Source organism: Scyliorhinus torazame, chromosome 8, assembly GCF_047496885.1.
Source record: "Scyliorhinus torazame isolate Kashiwa2021f chromosome 8, sScyTor2.1, whole genome shotgun sequence".
Classification (NCBI taxonomy): Eukaryota; Metazoa; Chordata; class Chondrichthyes; order Carcharhiniformes; family Scyliorhinidae; genus Scyliorhinus; species Scyliorhinus torazame.
This window is the reverse complement of record NC_092714.1, coordinates 73,241,957-73,266,894: the sequence shown is the minus strand read 5'-3', so window position 1 is coordinate 73,266,894 and position 24,938 is coordinate 73,241,957. Positions and strand designations below refer to the sequence as shown.

General features: G+C 49.1%; 1 protein-coding gene across 1 annotated transcript in view; it reads left to right on the top strand.

The window, feature by feature from the left end:
* Positions 1-24,938, top strand: part of f5 (coagulation factor V) — a 229,780-nt gene that overhangs the window by 63,593 nt on the left and 141,249 nt on the right. Inside the window, exons 9-10 of the mRNA XM_072513824.1 lie at positions 805-907; positions 21,374-21,576. Of these exons, the coding sequence (XP_072369925.1) occupies positions 805-907; positions 21,374-21,576 (306 nt within the window). The remainder of the gene's footprint in view (positions 1-804; positions 908-21,373; positions 21,577-24,938) is intronic.

Genomic DNA, 24,938 nt, shown 5'->3' with positions numbered 1-24,938 from the left:
CCAGCATCAATCATCTTTGTGACCTCTTCGAAAAACCCTGTCAAGTTAGTGAGACACGACCTCCCCTTCATAGCTAAAGGGAGAGTGTATAAAAGTAAGGAAGTGTATAAGGCATTGGTGAGACAGCACCTGGAGTACTGTGTACAGTTTTGGTCCTTTTATTTGAGGAGGGATGTAATTGCATTAGTGGCAGTTCAGAAGAGTTTCACTAGATTGATTCCAGAGATGAGAGGTTTGTCTTATGAAGAGAAATTGAACAGTTGAGGCCTAAACGCTCGACTTTAGAAAATGAGAGGAGATCCAATTGAGGTATATGAGATGATAAAAGGTATTGACAAAGTAGACATAGAGCGGATGCTTCCTCTTGTGGGGCAATCTAGAACAAGATGTCATAGTTTTAGAATAAGGGGAAGCAGATTTAAAACAGAAGTGAGAAGAAATTAATTATCTCAAAGGGTCACAAATCTGTGGCATTCACTACCCCAGAGTCCGGTGGATGCTGGGACATTGAGTAAATTTAAGGAGAAAATAGACAGATTTTTAATTAGTAATGGGTTGAAGGGTTATGAAAAACGGTTGGGAAAGTGGGGTTGAGGCCGAGATGAGATCAGCCATGATCGTATTGAATGGAGAAGCGGGCTCAAGGGGCTGAATGGCCTGCTCCTTCTCTTAGTTCTTTAGTTCAGTCTCAAATGGGAGACCCCTTATTTTTAAACCGTGTCCCCCAGATCTGTTTTCTCCCTCAAAGACAATGTAATAGTTAACAATTTATTTTCATGATTGTTCTTCTGTTTTTATTTGCAGATACATTTTAAGAATTTTGCAAGTCAACCCTACAGTATCTACCCTCATGGTATAACAGTCGATAAGCAGAATGAAGGTACTAACTACCCTGGGAATTCCACAGGTAAATTGGTTTTATTTAAATTCTTTACAACGTAATCATCTGGAATTAAGAATGTTTGATGTCAAAATATACTGTTACACTATAGTGTATTTTGTTATAGCCAGGTTCAGGTAATAATGTTAGTCGAGGCCTGCAAGCTACAGTCAATTCTGAAGGACCTTAAAATAGCTAATTAAAAAAAAGCTTTCCCCCACCTTTTTTTTCAAAGTAAGAAGTCTTACAACACTAGGTTAAAGTCCAACAGGTTTGTTTCGATGTCACTAGCTTTCGGAGCGCTGCTCCTTCCTCAGGTGAATGAAGAGGTATGTTCCAGAAACATATATATAGACAGATTCAAAGATGCCAGACAATGCTTGGAATACGAGCATTAGCAGGTGATTAAATCTTTACAGATCCAGAGATGGGGTAACCCCAGGTTAAAAAGGTGTGAATTGTGTCAAGCCAGGACAGTTGGTAGTCTCTCAGCATAGTCTGTGTTGTAGGTCGACTTGAGTGGGCTTGTGATCTGTAGCCCTTTCGGGATCTTGTCTGCTTTCTTTTTTCAAAGTTTTGCATTAAATATGGCAAAATCAAAGAGGGAGATTTGACCAAAAAAACCCAGATAAATTTGGGAAAATCTTTTTTTTTTAAGTTTTATTTTGAACATTGCTACAACTCAAAGCAAAAAGCTAAACAAAAACAATTACAGCCAAGTAAGTAACAGCCCACAATTATTTTCACAATTCATGGACACTATTTATGAAACTCACCATCAGACTCACAACTAACCCCGCGATAATTCTTTTAAATTAAGAATAAAATTGAAGGACTGTGCTTGGTGTCAGGTTTGACTCAGTGGTGGAAGAAATTGAGAAAATTGTTACTTTCCCATTTGGAGTTGGCTTATGGATGAGCTACACCAACCTTTATGCATAGCTCATTTCTTGGCTTACAGTGGATTTAACTTCTAGGGGAGTAATTTTAGTAAAGTGGAAGAATCAATGGGATCACACTTTTGCATTCCGATCAGCAATCAATTGTTTCTGTGCCTCATACCTCACACATGATCGTCTCAGTGACCGTTAAATAGCAGCTCAACTACAGTGTAGGCTCCGATTGCTGATTTGAAATTGGAGACCATTCAACAGGATAGATCCAGGTTGATGTTTAAGATCAGAAGAGACGACCTCCGGTGGTGGCGATGTGCTGAACGGACACACATCAGGTGGCTCTCCTCCCAAACAAACCCAACATAGTAAATTTATCAAAGATTTTGGCCTTAAAAACCAACAAAAACCCACCCGAACACAAAGGACACAGGAGAAAAAGATGCCTGCCAAAAACAGACCAAGGGGACGGTGAGAAATTAGAAGTAGCAGCGAAGGAAAGGGGCAGGAACAGCGGGCAAACGGACAGGTGGCCCCACGAGGCGAGGCGGAGACCCAGGCGAACCAGGAGGGGGAAAGATCGGCGAACCGAACGGCGGGGCAGGAGCAGGATACGACAATCCCCTCCCCAAACACAGCGGGACGAGTGGAGGAACGTATTACAAAAGGAACTGAACGCAATGAAGGAAGCAATCAGGATGGAGCTCCATGTGGTGATGAAGGAAGTGATGTCGGAGGCGATAAATACCATGCAGCACACAGTAGAAGGCCTGGGACGGAGGGTGGAGGCCCAGGAAAGAACGATCCTGGACCTGGAGAAAGCATCTAGGGACCAGAGTGACAGTATTGTGGCTCTGGAGACCAAGGTGAAGAGGTTGGTGGTGGGCCAGAGGAGCCTAAAAGGGAAGGTGGAGGACCAGGAAACCAGATCCAGACGGCAAAACGTCCAAATAGTGGGTCTGCCAGAGGGGATAGAAGGAAGGGATCCAACGGGCTATATCGCCCAAATTCTGGGCAAACTAGTGGGGAGGGAGGACTTTCCAAATACTCCAGAAATGGACAGAGCACACAGGTCGCTTCGGCCAGGACCAAAACCGGGTAACCCCTGAGGGCGATAATCACGAAGCTGCACCGGTTCCAAGACAGAGAAAAGATCTTAAGGTGCGCCCGCCAGATTAAATCATGCTCGTGGGAAGGGCATAGAATCAGGGTGTACCAGGACATTGAGGGGGACCTGGCAAAAAAGAGGGCCGAAATTAATAGAGTGAAATCGGCGCTCTCTCAAAGTGGGGTGCAATTCGGCCTGTTATTCCCGGCCAGACTCTGGGTGACATATAAGGGTAAAGAACACTATTTCAACACCCCGGTGGAGGCCGATGAGTTTGTTAAAACAAACAACCTTGAGGGAGAGCAGGCACGGCAATGCTGAAAGTGGCAGGGGAGAGCAGAACAGTAGCGCAGTGGGTTAGCACTGTTGCCTCACGGCGCCGAGGTCCCAGGTTCGATCCCGGCTCTGGGTCACTGTCCGTGTGGAGTTTGCACATTCTCCCCGTGTTTGCGTGGGTTTCGCCCCCACAACCCAAAGATGTGCAGGGTAGGTGGATTGGCCACGCTAAATTGCCCCTTAATTGGACAAAATTAATTGGTTACTCTAAATTTATTTACATTTTTTTTTTAAAGTGGCAGGGGCAAAAGAGGAAAGAGACTGAGAACAGAGGACGGACCACAAACGGAGACAATGATACAAACTATGTTTCTATATTTTAACGCGGACTGTGCTGCCTCGTTTTAGTGCCTGTCTCTTCCCTCAATGTGATGAGGAGGAACAGGGGAAGGGGAGCGAGGATAGGGAAAGCAGGCAAAGGGGCGAGATAAGGGGTGGAAAGGGGTGAGTAAAACGGGGCCAGGGCTAGACAAGCACTGGGAGGGGAGCCACTGTAGCAGCAAGGAGGGCTAGCATGGGAAGTGAGAGAGTAAGGGAGGCCGCGGCGCACCTCTCAGGGCAGAGGCAGCGTCTGGCCAATCGGGGAGAGGACAGGGCAGAATGGGGGGTGGAGAATACAGGGGGGGGGACAGAGGAACAGGGGTTAAGGGGGAGGGGTGGGGAAAGGGACGACGGGGGGGAAGCGCAGGACAGAAAAGGAACACAGGGATTGATGAGTAACGAAACGAGTAGGCCTCGGGAGGCATGGAGCAGGGCGAGAACCGCAAGCAGCCACTCAGGAAGGCCTCTGGGCAGAGGGAGACCCTGGAGTGCAGGGGCGCATCCACGTGGCATACACATAGTTGGTTGCCATGTTGGATGCCTCCTGGACAAAGGGAAACCCCGGAGCGTAGGGGCCCGACCTCATGGTGAGAGTGGCGACCGCAGCCATTTTGGATGGTCCCCTAACAAAGGGAAACCCCAGAATGCAGGGGTTCGTCCACCAGGTAAGTATGGGTGATCCTGCAGGACCGGGGTGTCAGAAACCCCCCACCAGGATTGTTACCTGGAACGTAAGGGGACTTAACGGCCCGATGAAAAGATCCAGAGTCTTTGCCCACTTAAGAAGCCTAAAGGCCAACATAATTTACCTACAAGAGACACATCTGAGGGAGAAGGACCAACTGCTGGTAAGGAAGGGCTAGGTGGGACAGAAGTACCATTCATGTTACGGGACGAGGGCTAAGGGAGTAGCCATACTAATCAACAAGAGGACGAGGTTTACAGAAACCAAGACAGTTACGGACCCAGGGGGACGGTACGTCATGGTCAGCGGTGTCCTGGAAGGGGCACCGGTCGTACTGGTAAATGTGTACACTCCCAATTGGGATGGCACAGAATTGATAAAGAAGACCATGGCAGAAATCCCCGACATGGACACACACCGACTGATTATGGGGGGTGACTCTAACTGCATGCAGGACCCACTGACCCACCGATCAAACCCCATAACAGGGAAAAAGACAGGCATGGCGAGGGAACTTGGAGCAATTACGGAGCAGACGGAGGCGGTGGACCCATGGAGGTTCCTACACCCAGGAGAAAAAGAGTTTTCGTACTTCTCACAAATGCACAAGGCGTACACCTGTGTCGACGACTTCGCAGTGGGGAAATCGATGCTTCCAGGGATCACAAAAGCGGAATACTCCGCGATCATTATCTCTGACTACGCTCCACATTACATGGATGTGAGGTTGGAGACAGGCCAGTGAAATGAAATGAAAATCGCTTATTGTCACAAGTAGGCTTCAATGAAGTTACTGTGAAAAGCCCCTAGTCGCCACATTCCGGTGCCTGTTCGGGGAGGCTGGTACGGGAATTGAACCCGTGCTGCTGGCCTGCCTTGGTCTGCTTTAAAAGCCAGCTATTTAGCCCTGTGCTAAACCAGCTATTTAGCCCTATGCTACACCAGTGACCCACATGGAGGCTGGACACAGACATCCTGGCCGACAAGGCTTTCTGCCAAAAAGCATCGCGGCCCATGGGCGATTACGTCATAACAACCAAAACGGGGAGGTCTCACCCTCCATGGTTTGGGAGGCACTGAAGGCCGTGATTAGAGGAGAAATCATAGCCTACAGGGCAAGCAGAGATAGGGAAGAGAGGGTTTCCAGGCAGCAACTAGTGGACTCCATTCTGGAAGTCGACAGAAAGTACGCCGAGGACCTGACTGTAGAGCTGCTGGCGGAGAGGAAAAGCTGCAAATAGACTTTAACCTGCTATGTACCAGGAAAGCAGTGTACCAACTCCGCCAGACACGGGAGACCTTCTATGAACACAGAGACAAGGCTGGTCGCCTACTGGTTCACCAGCTGAGAAAGCAGGCAGCCACGAGGGAAGGAGCTCATGTAAAGAATAGCAGAGGCAGACTGGTAACAGATCTAAAAGAGGTCAATCAGGCATTTGAGACCTTTTACCGGGGACTGTACACCTCTGAGCCCCCCAACGGGGATGAAACAATTCCTCGAAGGACTGTAACTACCAGTTGTGGGGGAAGACAGACGGGGGGAGCTGGAAGCACCAATAGATCTGGGAGAAATCATGGAGAGCATCAGTTCCATGCAGGCGGAGAAGGCACCGGGACCCGACAAGTTCACGGCGGACTTCTATAAAAGATTTGCGCTGGCCCTGGCCCCACACCTAAGGGACATGTTCACGGACTAGCTAGCAAGGGGCACTTTGCTACCTACACTAGCTACCCAAAAAGGATAAAGACCCGATGGAATGCGGATCATATAGACCCATTTCGCGGCTGAATGTTGATGTAAAAATACTCGCATACCTGGCCAAAACACTGGAAGGCTGCATATGGGAGGTGGTCGCAGAAGACCAAACGGACTTTGTCAAGGGTAGGCAACTGCGAACATCAGGCGGCTTCTGAATGTAATAATGACCCCTTCCTCGGGGAGAGAGCACCAGAGGTGATCATCTCCCTGGATGCAGAAAAGGCCTTTGACAGAGTCGAATGGATATACCTCCACTGGAACGGTTTGGGCTAGGGGTGGGATTCACCGCCTGGGTGAGACTCCTGTACAACGTTCCCAAAGCGAGTGTTCAAACCATCACCATCATCTCGGAATACTTCCAGCTACAAAGAGTCACAGGGCAAGGATGCCCATTGTCCCCACTCTTGTTCACGCTCACAATCGAACCACTGGCGTAAAGCTGGAAGGGCATCCGGAGAGGAGACAGAGAGCACAGAATTTCACTCAATGCGGGTGACCTGCTCTTTTATGCCTCGAAGCCACAGGAGGGACTGAAGGCAATCATGCAGATCCTGAAAGAGTTTGGAACCTTCTTGGGTTACAAACTCAACCTGGGCACAAGTGAGGCATTCCCAGTGAACACAATTGGGGGAGGGGAGAGCTGGAGGGGCTCCTGTTTAAAACGGCCCAGAACAGATTCCGTTACATGGGGATCCAGATAGCCTGAGACTGGACACAGATCCACAAGTGGAACCTGACAAGCCTGGTGGAGGAAGTAAAAAAGGACCTACAGAGGCGGGGCTGACTCCCACTCTCCCTGTCCGGGAGAGAGAGAGAGAGAGAGAACCCGAGAATTCCCAAACCGACACTGCAAAGAAGGAAAATCAAAGGTGGCTTGGCTTTACCGAACCTACAATTGGGCAGCAACGGCGGAAAGAGTGAGGGGATGAGTTCACAAACCCGACTCAGAGTGGGTATGGAGACTTCCTGTAAAGGAACCACCCTCCGGGCCTACAGCAGCACTCCTACCCCCCTCAACAAACTACACAACAAGCCCAGTGGTAGCGGCCACGCTGAGAACGTGGGCCCAACTGAGACAGTATTTCGGGCTAACTAAGATGTCCCCCATGGCCTTCATCTACGGCAATCACAAATTCCCCCAGGACTTCCGGTGACGGCTATGAGGGAGTGAGTCGCACATTCAGTGGCTCTTACTCCGGCTGGCTTTTTGGACCTGGTTTCCCGACTTTTCTGAACTTTTGAGCGCTAGAAAAGACGGCCACAAAGTTGCTGATTGAAGTGTCGGGAGCTGTATGGAAACAAAGAAGAGCAGAAAGCAGGAAAAGAAGGGGCGGAGACAAAGTGCTGTGGGAGCTGACCCGGGACCAAAGATGGCTGACCAGACCGCGGACCAGATGATCCAAGCAGCACTGGACAATATGCTGCAGGTCATAAAAGGAAGTTTTGAAGACATGAAGCGGGATAACTTAGAACCGTTGCAGAAAGTGGTGGAGCAAGTGAACCAAAGGCTAGAGGCCCAGGCCAAGAAGGTCAAGGAGCTAGAGCAAGAGGTGGAGGAACAGGCGGACACACAAATAATTGCTGCAATAGAGATAGATGGGTTGAAGGAACGACAGAGAAGGCTGCTTGACAGAATTGAAAACCTGGAAAACAGAGCCCGCAGACAAAATTTGAGAATTATTGGCCTCCCAGAGGGGGCCGAAGGAGCGGACGCCACAATGTTTGTGGCAGACGCGTTGCAGCAGCTGATGGGGGCTAACTCCTTGGTCCGCGACCGCTGGAGCTGGACGGGGCACAGGGTGCAGGTGAGGCAGCCGCGACCGGGGGCCCTCCCCCCTCCCCCCCGCTCCGACCGGTGGTGCTAAGGTTCCACAGGTTCACAGGCAAGGAGCGGGTCCTTCAGTGGGCAAAGAGTACGAAGAGCTGTACGTGGAACAACAATGTCCTGCGCATTTACCAAGACCTAAGTCAGGAGGTGGCCAGGCGGCGAGCAGCCTTTAAAAGAATCAAAGGGATTTTGTTCAAAAAGCACGAAGCTAGGCCTGCTTTTCCCGGCGCGGCTTTGGGTCAGGCACCAGAGCCAGCATTACTATTTTATGGACCCCGATGAGGCGATAGAGTTCGCAAAGGATCAGGGACTGGTGCCGAACTGAGGGCCCACGGACCAAAGTCAGAGTCTGAGTATTATTGTCTGTGGGACTTTTAGTTTTCTTTGACTGTCTTTATATTTTTTGTTGCTTCACAGGTACTTTGTAGTTGCTTTTTCACGTTTTCGCTGCCTATGGGTACAATGGGCGAGGGGGGTGGGGGGGGGGGGGTGGGGGGGGGGGGGGCGGGTGCACCCTCTCTCTTTTGGGTTGTCTTTTTGCTTTTTCTTTGTGTTTTTCTCATTTTGGAGCTTAAACGTAACACAAATTTGGCCAGGAAGCAATGGGGATTAAAGGTATTGGATGCAGGGGGTGACGCGGGTACTGTGTTGCTGTGTGTTTTTATTATTAATGCGTGGAAAGGGGTGATCAGTATCACTCATCTGTTTACACAACTGGAACAGCATTACAGCTGGAGTGGTCTCGGGTCTTTGTTTGATTGCCCTTGTTTTTTGTTTGAACTCTCTTACTGCAGGGAGACTGCTCGAGCAGGACACATCAGGGGGATGGGTGTGGATGGGTGGGGGGGATGAGCTCCGGGGAGCAATGGGAGCGAGACAAGTGGACGCCGGAGGAATGAGTCACTGGGCTAGCGGGAAGCTAGGCAAGGGAATCAGGTGGGGGGGGGGGGGTGCATTCAGCCAGAACATGGCAGAGGTTGGGTTACAGAGGGGTGTTGTTGCTAGGGAGAGGGGGGGAGGGGGGGAAGTTATTTTGCTGACATGGGAGGGATCTAAAGTAGGTAACAGAGTGTAGGTTGGGGGTGGGAGCTGCCAGGAGGCGAACTGGGAGAGGCGTGGCACATGGGCTGGGGGCGGGCCCGAGAAAGGGGATGGTTGATCGGCGGGGGGGGGGGGGGGGGGGGGGGGGGGGCAGGGGACCTCCAACCAGGCTGATCACCTGCAATGTCAGAGGACTAAGCGGGCCAGTCAAGAGTTTGCGCATTTGCGGGCTCTAAGGCGACGTAATCATGCTGCAGGAGACGCATCTGAAAGTGACAGACCAGACCAGACTAAGGAAGGGCGGGATTAGCCAGGTCATCCACTCAGGCTTGGACTCTAAGTCCAGGGGGGTGGCAATCATGATCAATAAACGGATTCAATTTGAGGCGGAGGGCACAATTGCAGACGGAGGCGGTAGATTTCTTATGGTTCATGGTACGCTTGAGGGGGTGAGGGTAGTCCTGGTGAATGTATATGCTCCAAATTGGGACGATGCTGACTTCATTAAAAGGGTGCTGGGGAAAATCCCAGACTTAGATTCGCGCAAGCTGATCATGGGTGGGGACTTCAACACGGTCCTCGACCCCAGACGAGACAGGTCATGCTCCAGAATGGGTAGGCTCCCAGCGATGGCAAGGGAACTGAGGGCGTTCATGGAGCAGATGGGGGGGTGGGGGTAGACCCATGGAGAGCCAGACGGCCGACGGGAAGGGAATATTCGGTCTACTCGCATGTTCATAAAGTATACTCTAGAATCAATGTTTTCATCATGACTGTGTAGGCGGGGTAAAGAATACGGAGTACTCGGCGATCGCCATCTCAGATCATGCCCCACTCTGGGTTGATCTGCAGGTCTGCAAAGGGAGCTACCAGCGCCCGCAATGGAGATTGGACGTAGGATTGCTAGCGGAGGAGGGGGGGTGCGAGAGACTGCGTAAGTGCATGCAGGACGACCTGCAGGTTAATGACACAGAGGAAGTCTCAGCAGCGACCCTGTGGGATGCGCTGAAGGCGGTGGTAAGGGGGGAGCTGATTTCAATTCGGGCACACAGAGATAGAATGGACAGAGCGGAGATGGACAGACTGGTCAAGGAGATCCACTGGACAGATAGGGAATACACAGAGGCCCTGAGAGAGGACCTACTTAGAGATAGACGGAGATTGCAGGCCAAGTTGGGAGTGTTGTCCACGAGCAAGGCAGTGGAACAACTCGGGAAGGCAAAGGGTGTGGTCTATGAGCATGGGGAGAAAGCTAGTAGAATGCTTGCGCAGCAACTCAGGAGGAAGGAGGCGGCCAGAGAAATAGGCAGGGTAGTGGATGGTATGGGGAACAGAATGGATGACCCATCAGGATTGAACAGGGTGCTTCGGGAGTTTTACAGCAAGCTCTATACCTCGGAACCCCCTGGGGAGCCGGAGGAGATGAAGCGTTTCTTAGATGGTTTGACCTTCCCAAAAGTGGGTAGGGGGCTGGTAGACGGACTGGGGGCCCCGATCAGAGCTGAGGAAGTACTGGGGGATTGAAGGCCATGCAGTCGGGTAAATCCCCGGGGCGGGATGGATACCCAGTGGAGTTCTACAAAAAGTTCTCGGAGATATTGTGGCCAGTGCTGACTAGGGTATTTAACGAGGCGAGGGACAGAGGGACGCTACCCCCGACGATGTCACAGGCTACCATTTCGCTGATATTAAAACGGGATAAAGGCCCGGAAGCGTGTGGGTCATATCGACCAATCTCCCTGATCAACGTCGGTGCCAAGCTCCGGGCTAAGGTCTTGCCGCTTAGAATTGAGGACTGTGTCCCGGAGGTGATCAGGGAAGACCAAACCGGGTTTGTGAAAGGCAGATAGCTGGTAGCCAACTTGAGAAGACTACTCAATGTGATCATGATGCCCCCAGAGGGCAGAGAGGTAGAGGCAGTGGTGGTAATGGATGCCGAGAAGGCCTTTGACCGGGTGGAGTGGGACTATTTGTGGGAGGTACTCGGACGGTTTGGGTTCGGGGAGGGCTTTGTTGACTGGGTTAGACTATTGTACCAGGCCTCAAAAGCTAGTGTGAGGACGAATAGGACAACATCAGAGTACTTTAGACTACATCGGGGGGTGCCCACTCTCCCCGTTGCTGTTCGCACTGGCCATAGAGCCGCTGGCGATTGCCCTGAGAGCTGCGAGGGGGTGGAAGGGAATTATTAGGGGAGGGGTGGAACACAGGATATCGCTGTATGCAGACAACCTGCTCCAGTGAGGATCGGACCCGCGGGCTGGGATGGACAGTATACTAGGAATATTGAGAGAATTTGGCAGCTTTTCAGGGTACAAACTGAACATGGCTAAGAGTGAGATGTTTGTAGTGCAGGCGAGGGGCCAGGAGAACAGGTTGAAGGGGCTGCCATTTAGGATGGTCGGAGAAAGTTTCCAATACTTTGGGATACAGGTGGCACGAGACTGGGGCAGGCTGCATAAGCTAAATTTGACTAGAGTGGTGGAACAAATGAAGAGCGAGTTCAGGAGATGGGATGCAGTCCCGCTATCACTTGCGGGGAGAGTGCAGATGGTAAAGATGACAATCCTCCCAAGATTCCTGTTTATTTTTCAGTGCCTCCTGATTTTCATCCCGCGGTCCTTCATCAAAAGGGTCAACAAGATTATTATGGGCTTTGTCTGGGTGGGGAAGTCCCCACAGGTGAGGAAAGCGATGCTTGAGAGGAACCGTAACGAGGGGGGGCTGGCGCTGCCAAACCTCAGCAACCACTACTGGGCGGCCAACATAGCCATGGTAAGGAGTTGGATGGTGGGTACCGGGTCTATTTGGGGGCGAGTGGAGGCGGCTTCGTGCAGGGGCACCAGTTTGGCAGCCCTGGTCACGGCACCCCTACTGCTCCTGCCGGCCAGGTACTCCACCAGACCAGTGGTGGCAGCCCTGCGGATTTGGGGCCAGTGGAGGAAGCATGTAGGGAGGTGGGAGCATCCAATATGCGACAACCACCGATTCGCCCCTGGGAGTATGGATGGTGGAGTCCGAGCGTGGCGGAGGGCAGGGGTGGGAAGGATGGGCGATATGTTCTTGGGGGAGAGCTTATCGAGCATGAGGGCCTTGGAGAAGAAATTCGGACTAGTCAGAAGGAATGACTTTCGGTACTTGCAAGCACGTGACTTCATACGTAGACAGGTCCCATCCTTCCCATGCCTCCCGCCAAATGGGATCCAGGACAGAGTAGTGCCTAGGGGAGAGGTAGGAGAGCGGAAAGTCTCGGATATTTACCGTGAATGTATGAAAGGGGAGGAGTCCCAGACAGAGGAACTGAAGCTCAAGTGGGAGGAGGAACTCGGCGAGGAGATGGAGGAGGTGGTATGGGCGGAAGCCCTGAGTAGGGTAAATTCAACTGCAACATGTGCGAGGCTCAGCCTGATTCAGTTCAAGGTCGTACATCGGGCCCACATGACGGTGGCCCGGATGAGTAAATTTTTTGGGGTGGAGGATAAATGCGCTAGGTGTGTGGGAGGGCCAGCGAATCACATCCACATGTTCTGGGCATGCCCAAAACTTAGGGGATACTGGGAGGGATTTGTGGACGTCGTCGCAGGTACTGAAAACTAGGGTGGTGATGAGTCCAGTGGTGGCAATATTTGAGGTCTCGGAAGATCCGGGGGTCCAGGAGGAGAGGGAAGCCGACGTCTTGGCCTTTGCTTCCCTGGTAGCCCAGCGACGTATACTGCTGGCATAGAGGGACTCAAAACCCCAAAGACCGAAGCATGGCTCTTGGACATGTCGAGCTTTTTAGGGCTGGAAAAAATTAAGTTCGCCTTAAGAGGATCTGTATTAGGGTTCGCCCGAGGTGGCAACTATTCATCGACTTCCTCGCGGGGAATTAAATGTCAGCGGGGGGGGCAGATTAGAGTAGAATAGGAGGGATAAATAAGCGGGTACTGTTTATGAGAGAGGAGTGGTCTTTTGCACTATGTTTCTGCTTTCTGTTGATATTTGCACATTACTCTACACTGTAACTGTTTACAATGCCAAAAATACCTCAATAAAATTGTTTATTAAAAAAAAAATTCCCCCAGACATGCTGGACACCACCTTCAAGTGGTGGAGGCGGACGAGGGAACACTGACAGTCAGGAACTTTTACGTAGGGCACTGACTGGAGACACTGAACGAACTGACAAAGAAGTGGGGACTACCGACAGGACAGGAAATGAGACATTTGCAAATAAAACACTTCTCCGCAAAGAGACAGTAGGGTACCCTGGGGCCCCAGAAACCACATTATTAGAGGATCTGATAGGCACAAGAAGGAGGACGATGTGGGAAAATGTATGGACAGTTACTGGACAGAGTTCGAACACCACTGGACGAGACCAGACGAAAATGGGAGGCCAAACTGGGGACAGAGGTGGGGTGGGAACTCTGGAGCGAAGCACTGAGCAGGGCCAACTCCACCTCCTACTGTGCAAGGTTCAGCCTAATGCAGCTCAAAGTGGTGCACAGAGCGCACCTGACCAGAACCCGAATGAGCAGGCTCTTCCCTGAGGTGGAGGACAAATGTGGGCGGTGCCAGAGGAGCCCGGCCAAACACACCCACATGTTTTGGGCTTGTCCCAAACTTGCTGGGATCTGGACAGCCTTCTCCGAGGCAATGTCCAAGGTTGTGGGGGTGAGGGTGAAGCCATGCCCGATAGTGGCAATCTTCGGGGTATCGCAGCAGCCAGAGCTACACATGGGGAAGGGGCTGCGCCCTTGCTTTCGCTTCCCTAATCGCACGCCGGAGAATCCTGCTCGGCTGGCGATCAGCAGCACCCGCCACAGCTGCAGACTGGCTCGCTGACTTCTCAGAATTTCACCACCTGGAGCAGATTAAGTACACCATCCGAGGGTTGGAGGAAGGCTTCCGAGATGCAGGGGGGCAGTTTGTTGGCCTATTCGAGGCCAGTAATGAGGAGTAAAAGAGGAAAAGATAGGCAGAAAAAGATGAAGGGGAAAATAAAGACTGGGGGGAACCAAAGGAATGTGCAACCTGGCGGGAGGGAGGGGGGCGAAAGAGGAAAGGTTGGAAAGTCACAAAAAGAAAAGAAAGGGAACCATGTGGGAGGCAGGGGCCAACCCCACCCACCCACTGGGCAAACACAGCCGGAGTTGACAGGGGGGAGTGGGGGGGAAGAAAAGAGAGGGGGGAGGGAATGGGAGAGGACACAGAGGGGGCAGAGAGGGGCAGGGGGCTGGGCGGTAGGGACTGTAGGCCGAGCCAGAGGTCGGCAAAATGTACATAAAAGTAAATTAAGGGAAGGACCGGATAAACTTTCTGTATCATACAATAAATTAACGCGGCAAAAAATGTATATAACTGTTGATATATGTGAAAAATGTCAATAAAAATATTTTTTTAAAAAAAGATCAGAAGAGACTCAGGACTGAAATCAGACGGGAAAGTTACATTACTGGAGTAACAGTTGACAGGAATACCTGGTTTGACATGATGGAATGAGGTTGTGGTTATCAGTTGGTGTCAGTGTGAGTTATGGTGGATCAGAGCTTAGTAATATTGCTTCTTAACCTTCGCGAGAAGCATGATATTTTGGTGGGAAAGACCATTTTAGAGGATGATATATATATAAATGTGCATGGTGCCAGTGCTGTGCAACAGCTCATGATTTCCTATTTTTAACAAACTGAGGGAGCTTTGTCCAACGGATGTAGACGATTGAAAATTCTATATAGAACTGTGATGACCTTTATAAGGGATGTTAGTGCTGGTCGTGCAACATTTTTCCATTTCAGAAATTCAGTGACAACAAGAAGAACACCCAGGTCAGGTACAACATAAACAATTGAAAACTGATCTCTGCTACTCTACAATGCAACTACAGTGACAGGAGAATGCTCTCACTGTGCTATTGTGACTATTCTCTATTTTTTTTTTTTAAATAATATTTTATTGAAAATTTTTGGTCAACCAACACAGTACATTGTGCATCCTTTACACAACATTGTAACAATACAGATAATAATGACCTTTTTAAATTTAAACAAAAACAACAACAAATAAATAAATATTAAATAACAAAAAATAAAAACTAGCCCTAATTAGCAACTGCCTTGTCTCAGGCCACACCCCCCCCCCATCCCCCCATCCCTCCCCCCCCCCCCCCCCCCCCAAAGTCCTGGGCCGCTGCTGCTGCCTTCTTTGTTCTCCCCTATCTATCTTTCCGCAAGATATTCGACGAACGGTTGCCACCGCCTAGTAAACCCTTGAGCCGACCCCCTTAGGACGAACTTAATCCGCTCTAACTTTATGAACCCCGCCATATCATTTATCCAGGTCTCCACCCCCGGGGGCTTGGCTTCTTTCCACATTAGCAATATTCTGCGCCGGGCTACTAGGGACGCAAAGGCCAAAACATCGGCCTCTTTCGCCTCCTGCACTCCCGGCTCTTGTGCAACCCCAAATATAGCCAACCCCCAGCTTGGTTCGACCCGGACTCCTACTACTTTCGAAAGCACCTTTGTCACCCCCATCCAAAACCCCTGTAGTGCCGGGCATGACCAAAACATATGGGTATGATTCGCTGGGCTTCTCGAGCACCTCGCACACCTATCCTCCACCCCAAAAAATTTACTGAGCCGTGTTCCAGTCATATGTGCCCTGTGTAATACCTTAAACTGAATCAGGCTTAGCCTGGCGCACGAGGACGACGAGTTTACCCTGTTTAGGGCATCTGCCCACATCCCCTCCTCAATCTCCTCCCCTAGCTCTTCTTCCCATTTCCCTTTTAGTTCGTCCATCATAGTCTCCCCTTCGTCTCTCATTTCCCTATATATATCCGACACCTTACCGTCCCCCACCCATTTCTTTGAGATGACTCTGTCCTGCACCTCTTGTGTCGGGAGCTGCGGGAATTCCCTCACCTGTTGCCTCGCAAAAGCCCTCAATTGCATGTACCTGAATGCATTCCCTTGGGGCAACCCATATTTCTCGGTCAGCGCTCCCAGACTCGCAAACTTCCCATCCACAAATAGATCTTTCAATTGCGTTATACCTGCTCTTTGCCACATTCCATATCCCCCATCCATTCCCCCCGGGGCAAACCTATGGTTGTTTCTTATCGGGGACCCCCCCAGTGCTCCGGTCTTTCCCCTATGTCGTCTCCACTGTCCCCAAATCTTCAGTGTAGCTACCACCACCGGACTCGTGGTATAGTTCCTTGGGGCTGTCACCATAGCCTGTAGGCTGGTCCCCCTACAGGACGCCCTCTCTAATCTCTTCCACGCCGCTCCTTCCTCCTCTCCCATCCACTTACTCACCATTGAAATATTAGCGGCCCAATAATACTCACTTAGGCTCGGTAGTGCCAGCCCCCCCCCTATCCCTACTACGCTGTAAGAATCCCTTCCTCACTCTCGGAGTCTTCCCGGCCCAAACAAAACCCATGATACTCTTTTCTATCCTTTTGAAAAAAGCCTTCGTGATCACCACCGGGAGACACTGAAACACAAAGAGGAATCTCGGGAGGACCACCATCTTAACCGCCTGCACCCTCCCTGCCATTGACAATGCTACCATATCCCATCTCTTGAAATCTTCCTCCATCTGTTCCACCAACCGCGTCAAATTTAGCCTGTGCAATGTGCCCCAATTCTTAGCTATCTGGATCCCCAGGTAACGAAAGTCTCTTGTTACCTTCCTCAACGGTAGGTCTTCTATTTCTCTACTCTGCTCCCCTGGATGCACCACAAACAGCTCACTCTTCCCCATGTTCAATTTATACCCTGAAAAATCCCCAAACTCCCCAAGTATCCGCATTATTTCTGGCATCCCCTCCGCTGGATCTGCCACATATAGTAGCAGATCATCCGCATATAAAGATACCCGGTGTTCTTCTCCTCCCCTAAGTATTCCCCTCCATCCCTTGGAACCTCTCAGCGCTATCGCCAGGGGCTCAATCGCCAGTGCAAACAGTAATGGGGACAGAGGACATCCCTGCCTTGTCCCTCTATGGAGCCGAAAATATGCCGATCCCCGTCCATTCGTGACCACACTCGCCACTGGGGCCCTATACAACAGCTGCACCCATCTAACATACCCCTCTCCGAACCCAAATCTCCTCAACACCTCCCACAGATAATCCCACTCCACTCTATCAAATGCTTTCTCGGCATCCATCGCCACTACTATCTCCGTTTCACCCTCTGGTGGGGCCATCATCATTACCCCTAACAACCTCCGTATGTTTGTTCAGCTGTCTCCCCTTCACAAACCCAGTTTGGTCCTCATGAACCACCCCCGGGACACATTCCTCTATTCTCATTGCCATTACCTTGGCCAAGACCTTGGCATCTACATTGAGGAGGGAGATTGGTCTGTAGGACCCGCATTGTAGCGGATCCTTTTCCTTCTTTAAAAGAAGCGATATCGTTGCTTCTGACATAGTCGGGGGCAGTTGTCCCCTTTCCTTTGCCTCGTTAAAGGTCCTCGTCAGTAGCGGGGCGAGCAAGTCCAAATATTTTCTGTAAAATTCAACTGGGAATCCGTCCGGTCCCGGGGCCTTTCCCGTCTGCATGTTCCTAATTCCTTTCACCACTTCTTCTACCGTGATCTGTGCTCCCAATCCCATCCTTTCCTGCTCTTCCACCTTGGGAATTTCCAGCCGATCCAAAAACTCCATCATTCTCTCCCTCCCATCCGGGGGTTGAGCTTCATACAATTTTTTATAAAATGTCTTAAACACTTCATTCACTCTCTCCGCTCCCCGCTCCGTCTCTCCATCTTCGTCTCTCACCCCCCCTATTTCCCTCGCTGCTCCCCTTTTCCTCAATTGGTGTGCCAGCAATCTGCTCGCCTTCTCTCCATATTCATACTGTACACCCTGCGCCTTCCTCCATTGTGCCTCTGCAGTGCCTGTGGTCAGCAAGTCAAATTCCACATGCAGCCTTTGCCTTTCCCTATACAGTCCCTCCTCCGGTGCTTCCGCATACTGTCTGTCCACCCTCAAAAGTTCTTGCAACAACCGCTCCCGTTCCTTACTCTCCTGCTTCCCTTTATGTGTCCTTATTGATATCAGCTCCCCCCTAACCACCGCCTTCAACGCCTCCCAGACCACTCCCACCTGAACCTCCCCATTGTCATTGAGTTCCAAGTACTTTTCAATGCATCCCCTCACCCTTAAGCACACCCCCTCATCCGCCATTAGTCCCATGTCCATTCTCCAGGGTGGACGCCCTCTTGTTTCCTCCCCTATCTCCAAGTCTACCCAGTGTGGGGCATGATCCGAAATGGCTATAGCCGTATATTCCGTTCCCCTCACCCTCGGGATCAATGCCCTACCCAACACAAAAAAGTCTATGCGTGAATAGACTTTATGGACATAGGAGAAAAACGAGAACTCCTTACTCCTAGGTCTACTGAATCTCCACGGGTCCACCCCTCCCATCTGCTCCATAAAATCCTTAAGCACCTTGGCTGCTGCCGGCCTCCTACCAGTCCTGGACTTCGACCTATCCAGCCTTGGTTCCAACACCGTGTTAAAGTCTCCCCCCATTATCAGCTTTCCGGTCTCTAGGTCTGGGATGCGTCCTAGCATTCGCCTCATAAAATTGGCATCGTCCCAATTCGGGGCATACACGTTTACCAACACCACCATCTCTCCCTGTAATTTGCCACTCACCATCACGTATCTGCCCCCGTTATCCGCCACTATAGTCTTTGCCTCGAACATTACCCGCTTCCCCACTAATATAGCCACCCCCCTGTTTTTCGCATCCAGCCCCGAATGGAACACCTGCCCTACCCATCCTTTGCGCAACCTAACCTGATCTATCAGTTTCAGGTGCGTTTCCTGTAACATGGCCACATCTGCTTTAAGTTTCTTAAGGTGTGCGAGTACTCGTGCCCTCTTTATCGGCCCGTTAAGCCCCCTCACGTTCCACGTGATCAGCCGAGTTGGGGGGCTTCCCACCCCCCCCCCCCCCTTGCCGGTTAGCCATCATCTTTTTCCAGCTTCTCGCCCAGTTCCCACGCAGCTGTATTTCTCCCAGACGGTGCCCCCCCGCCCATCCTTTCCCGTACCCACTCCCCCCTTTCCCCAGCAGCAGCAACCCAGTAATTCCCCCCTCCCCCCCCCCCCCCGCTAGACCCCCCGCTAGCGTAATTACTCCCCCCATGTTGCTCCCAGAAGTCAGCAAACTCTGGCTGACCTCGGCTTCCCCCCGTGATCACGGCTCGCCCCGTGCGGCGCCCCCTCCTTCCTGCTTCTCTATTCCCGCCATGATTATCATAGCGCGGGAACCAAGCCCGCGCCTCTCCCTCGGCCCCGCCTCCCATGGCCAACGCCCCATCTCCTCTCCCTCCCCACCTCCCCCCATCACCACCTGTGGGAGAAAGAAAAGTTACCATACCGCAGGATTAATCATACAATCCCTCTTCGCCCCCCCCCACTCGTCCCACCACTTTGTCCAAACGTTCATTTTCGTAGTCCAATCATTCCAATTTTTCTTCTACAATAAAAGTCCACGCTTCATCCGCCGTCTCAAAGTAGTGGTGCCTCCCTTGATATGTGACCCACAGTCTTGCCGGTTGCAGCATTCCAAACTTTATCTTTTTTTTTGTGAAGTACCGCTTTGGCCCGATTAAAGCTCGCCCTCCTTCTCGCCACCTCCGCACTCCAATCTTGATAGACGCGGATCACCGCGTTCTCCCATTTACTACACCGAGTTTTCTTCGCCCATCTAAGGACCATTTCTCTATCCTTAAAACGGAGAAATCTCACCACTATGGCTCTGGGAGCTTCTCCTGCTCTCGATCCTCGCACCATAACTCGGTATGCTCCCTCCACCTCCAACGGACCCGTCGGGGCCTCCACTCCCATTAACGAGTGCAGCATCGTGCTCACATATGCCCCGACGTCCGCCCCCTCCACACCTTCAGGAAGGCCAAGAATCCTCAAGTTGTTCCTCCTTGCGTTATTTTCCAGTGCCTCCAACCTCTCCACAGATCGTTTCTGGTGTGCCTCCTGTATCTCCGACTTCACCACCAGGCCCTGTATATCGTTTTCATTCTCTGCTGCTTTCGCCTTCACGACCCGAAGCTCCTGCTCCTGGGTCTTTTGTTCCTCTTTCAGCCCTTCAATCGCCTGTAATATCGGGGCCAACAACTCTTTCTTCATTTCCTTTTTTATCTCCTCCACGCAGCGTTTCAAAAACTCTTGTTGTTCAGGGCCCCATATGAAACTGCCACCTTCCGACGCCATCTTGGTTTCTGCTTGCCTTCCTTGCCGTTGTTCCAAAGGATCCGCTGCAATCCGGCCACTTTCCTCTCCTTTTTCCATCCGTGTCCAGGGGGAACACCCTTCTGGTTTACCGCACGGTGTTTTCAGCCGTTAAAATTGCCGTTGGGGCTCCTATCAAGAGCCCAAAAGTCCGTTTCACAGGGAGCTGCCGAAACGTGCGACTCAGCTGGTCATCGCCGCACCCGGAAGTCCCTATTCTCTATTTTTAACATCAGGCATCCTTGTGGCCCTTCACATTAAAATTGCCAAGGGCAAATGTGTACTGCAGGCAATGATCACTAGGAACTGGATCGAGGCTTCCTTATTTTGTTTTACATAGTTCTCTTATAGCCAGCAAAATTGAGAAACTTTCATTCTGGGTTGAAATCAAACACCTGTCCCAGAGGCTGAAAGAAGATATACTATCTACTGAACTATAGAGATGAAGTTTATGAACTCCGTGTGACTTCTTCATTACCTACTTAGGAGAATAATATGGTTCTTCATTTGGGTTAACATAACTAGTTAACATCAGGTGGATATTTTTATTTTCTCTGTGTAGTTTGTAAGCCTCTGCACAATGAAAATAGTCTTATTAAAACGAGAACAGTACATCAAAGTGTATTGGAACTGGGAAAGTGGTTCATACTGAGATTCTACCAAGAATTTGACTTATAAAGCTTATGAAAATGTAAACTGAGTCGCATTCTTCTCTGTGTCTTTAGAAGTGCAGGCCTGTGCAGGGACTGGTTGCATTTCCCTCCGACTCATTTCTAAGGCAGTGTAAGCCACAATCTGAGTTTCAAAAGGTATAACATCATCAGATCCACAAGTAGGGCGGCACAGAGGCACAGTGGTTAGCACTGCTGCCTCACGCCGCCGAGGACCTGGTACAATCCCAGCCCCAAGTCTCTGTCCCTGTGGAGTTTGCACTTTCTCCCCATGTCTGCGTGGGTCTCAGCCCCCACAACCCAAAAGATGTGCAGAGCAGATGGATTGGCCACGCCAAACTGCCCCTTAATTGGAAAAATTAAAAAAATACATTAAAGAAAACTCAGATCCATAAGTTCAGTTCACCTGGAGACAGCTTGCGAGGAAATGATTGCAGAAAAGGGCTGAAAACATTCTGGAATTATTACAGAATTAAGTATTTAGATGAAATGATGAAATGGTTCATGGGGCATCATGTATTTAAGTTGGCTAGGATTGCTATCTATCTGCCCTGGTCGAAGTGTTCATAGTCATTTAATGTAACTTTGCAGATACCACGAATCAGGTTAATCCTAATGAAACCTACATTTATACATGGAAGATTTATGAAGATGTTGGACCAACAATCATGGATCCCAGGTGTCTAACAAAACTGTATCATAGTGCTGTGGATACTACACGGGACATTGCTACAGGACTTTTTGGACCACTTTTAATCTGCAAGAGGCAATCGTTGAATTTCAGGAACTTACAAGTAAAGTAGCATTAACATGTTAACCATTAGAAACCCATCATTTATTTTATCTATGCTCGTGGATTTACTGTGGAATAGCTCATAGTAAATGATAGTATTAGTATTTTGTAATGAGTGGTGCTCTTGTTATGGGCCAGGGTTTAGAGAACCCCAAAGTGTATCATGGAGTTCACCTGACCCACAATTTTTAATAGATTGTGGTATGGGGAGCACATGGCCCACTCTACTGGTGTGGTACAGCAGAAATGGAAAAGTATTTTTGAAAGCAAAACAATGTTTATTCTATGAACTCAAGTTAACCTTTTTAAAACAAACATTGAACATCTTAGCAACCATTAATTCAGATACAACCCCAAAGAGTACAACACTAAGTAATGCTTACACTGTCCTTTTAACATCCAGAAGACTTATAAAAACATAACCTTGAACAGAAGCACATCAGGTTAAAGTCACTACTGAAAACATTTATAATTCTGAATTCACCAAATGATCAAGAGATAGTCTTTTCATGGCAGAGAGATCAACAGTGCAGCTGCTCTGTCTGGCTTCAGCTCCCACACTGAAACCAAAACTAAAACACACCCTACAGCAAACAGCCTAAAACAAAAGTAAAAAGTTGACAGACAGCCCAGCTCCACCCACACTATGACATCACTGATAAACACCCATTTCTTAAAGATACTGTCACATGACACCTCCCCCCCAAGAGAAAAAAACCCATCAACTTCAAGATAGTTTCATTTTTCACCTTTTCACTATCCTTTATGAAATGCACACAATAAATATACTTTTTCATTTCAAAGAAAGCAAGACACGCAAACAGGTACAACAATATAGTCAATTTTTTTCATTCTTCCTCCAACTGAAATCCTTCTCAATTGACAGTCTCTCTGAACAAGAAGGTCCTGGCACGATACGTCGATTTCTCTATGCCTCAGCATTTCTCTTTAAAGTCAGATACTTTAGTTCAATCTGATCACAGAGTCCCTTGTAATTGTCCAACACATGAGCAATGGTTATCACAGCTTTCAGGCCGTCAAATGCCTGTTGAAAGTCCGCTGTCCACTGAAATTATTCCCGTTTCTTCAGCAAGTCCAGCAGTGGAGCAGTCACTCTACAAAACCTTTGCACAAATGTTCGATCAAATCCACTCATGCCAAGAATTCGCATTATTTCCCTTCGTCTTGAGAGTATCAGAAACTCTTCAATAACTGTTGTTTTCACATCCTGTGGGACCATTCGACCCTGTCCAATTGTATGGCCAAGGAAAGTGACTTGGGCTTTTCAAAATTCGGTTTTGGCTAGGTTTATCACCAAACCTGCCTCCTGGAGTCGATCGAATAACTCCATCAGATGTTTTAAATGTTCTTTCCATGCCTGGCTGAAAATTGGCAGATCGTTGATATACACCGCACAATTGGGTAATCTCAAAATGACTTTGTTAGTTAACCGTTGAAATGTGGCTGGGGCGTTTTTCATGCCAAATGGCATAACTTTGAATTGGTATATACCATCTGGAGTTACAAAAGCTGAAATCTCCTTCGCTCTTTCGGATAAAGGTACCTGCCAGTAACCTTTAAGTAAACCCAGTTTGGAAATAAAAGTTGATTGTCCCACTTTCTCAATGCAATCCTCCAAATGTGGGATAGGATAAGAGTCCGTTCCTGTAACTGCATTAACCTTTCTATAATCCACACACAACCGTTGGGTACCATCTGGTTTAGGTACCATCACTATGGGTGAGCTCCATTGGCTGCAATCCACTTCAATTATGCCATTTTTAAGCATTATCTCAATCTCTTTGTTAAGCTGTGCCAATTTTAAAGGGTTAAGTCTGTATGGATGTTTTTTGATTGGAACAGCATTTCCCACATCTACATCATGTATAGCCATTTTAGTACTTCCCAATTTATCTCCACAAACTTGCTCATGTGATATCAGTAACTCTTTCAGATCAGTTTGTTTTTCCTCTGGAAGGTAACTCAACAATTTATCCCAATTTTTAAGAACATCCTCATTTTCCAATTTAATTTGAGGTATGTCAAATTCACAATCATATGGATTTGGTTCGTCCTTTTGAGTTAGAATCATTAAAACCTCCTCCTTTTTCTCTCCTTCCCTTTCAAAGATATTCACATGACACACTCGGTGAGTCTTCCTTCTATCTGGTGTTTTTACCACATAATTCACCTCACTTAATTTCCTTTCAATCTGATAAGGTCCACAAAACCTTGTTTTTAAAGGCTCACCTACCACTGGTAACAATACTAAAACTTTATCTCCACTGGCAAAACTACGAACTTTGGATTTCTTGTTCGCTACCCGTTTCATCACATTTTGTGCAACTTTTTAATGTTGTCTAGCCAATTCACCTGCTCTATTTAATCATTACCTAAAATTTGACATGTGATCCAATAATGTAATTTCCGATTTCTCACTCACCAATTTTTCCTTGATCAAGTTAAGTGGTCCTCTTACCTCATGACCAAAAATTAGTTCAAAAGGACTGAATTTGGTTGACGCATTAGGTGCATCCCTAATTGCAAACAGTACGAATGGAATTCCTTTATCCCAATCCTCTGGATAATCTTGACAATAAGAACTAGAACATAAGAACTAGAAGCAGGAGTAGGCCACCTGACCCCTCGAACCTGCTCCACCATTCAATGAGATCATGGCTGATCTTTTGTGGACTCAGCTCCACTTTCCAACCCGAACACCATAACCCTTAATCCCTTTATTCCTCAAAAAACTATCTATCTTTATCTTAAAAACATTTGATGAAGGAGCCTCTACTGCTTCACTGGGCAAGGAATTCCATAGATTCACAATCCTTTGGGTGAAGAAGTTCCTTCTAAACTCAGTCCTAAATCTACTTCCCCTTATTTTGAGGCTATGCCCCCTAGTTCTGCTTTCACCCGCCAGTGGAAACAACCTGCCCACATCTATCCTATCTATTCCCTTCATAATTTTATATGTTTCTATAAGATCCCCCCCTCATCCTTCTAAATTCCAATGAGTACAGTCCCAGTCTACTCAACCTCTCCTTGTAATCCAACCCCTTCAGCTCTGGGATTAACCTAGTGAATCTCCTCTGCACACCCTCCAGTGCCAGTACGTCCTTTCTCAAGTAAGGAGACCAAAACTGAACACAGTACTCCAGGTGTGGCCTCACTAACACCTTATACAATTGCAGCATAACCTCCCTAGTCTTAAACTCCTCCCTCTAGCAATGAAGGACAAAATTCCATTTGCCTTCTTAATCACCTGTTGCATCTGTAAACCAACTTTTTGCGACTCATGCACTAGCACACCCAGGTCTCTCTGCACAGCCGCATGTTTTAATATTTTATCATTTAAAT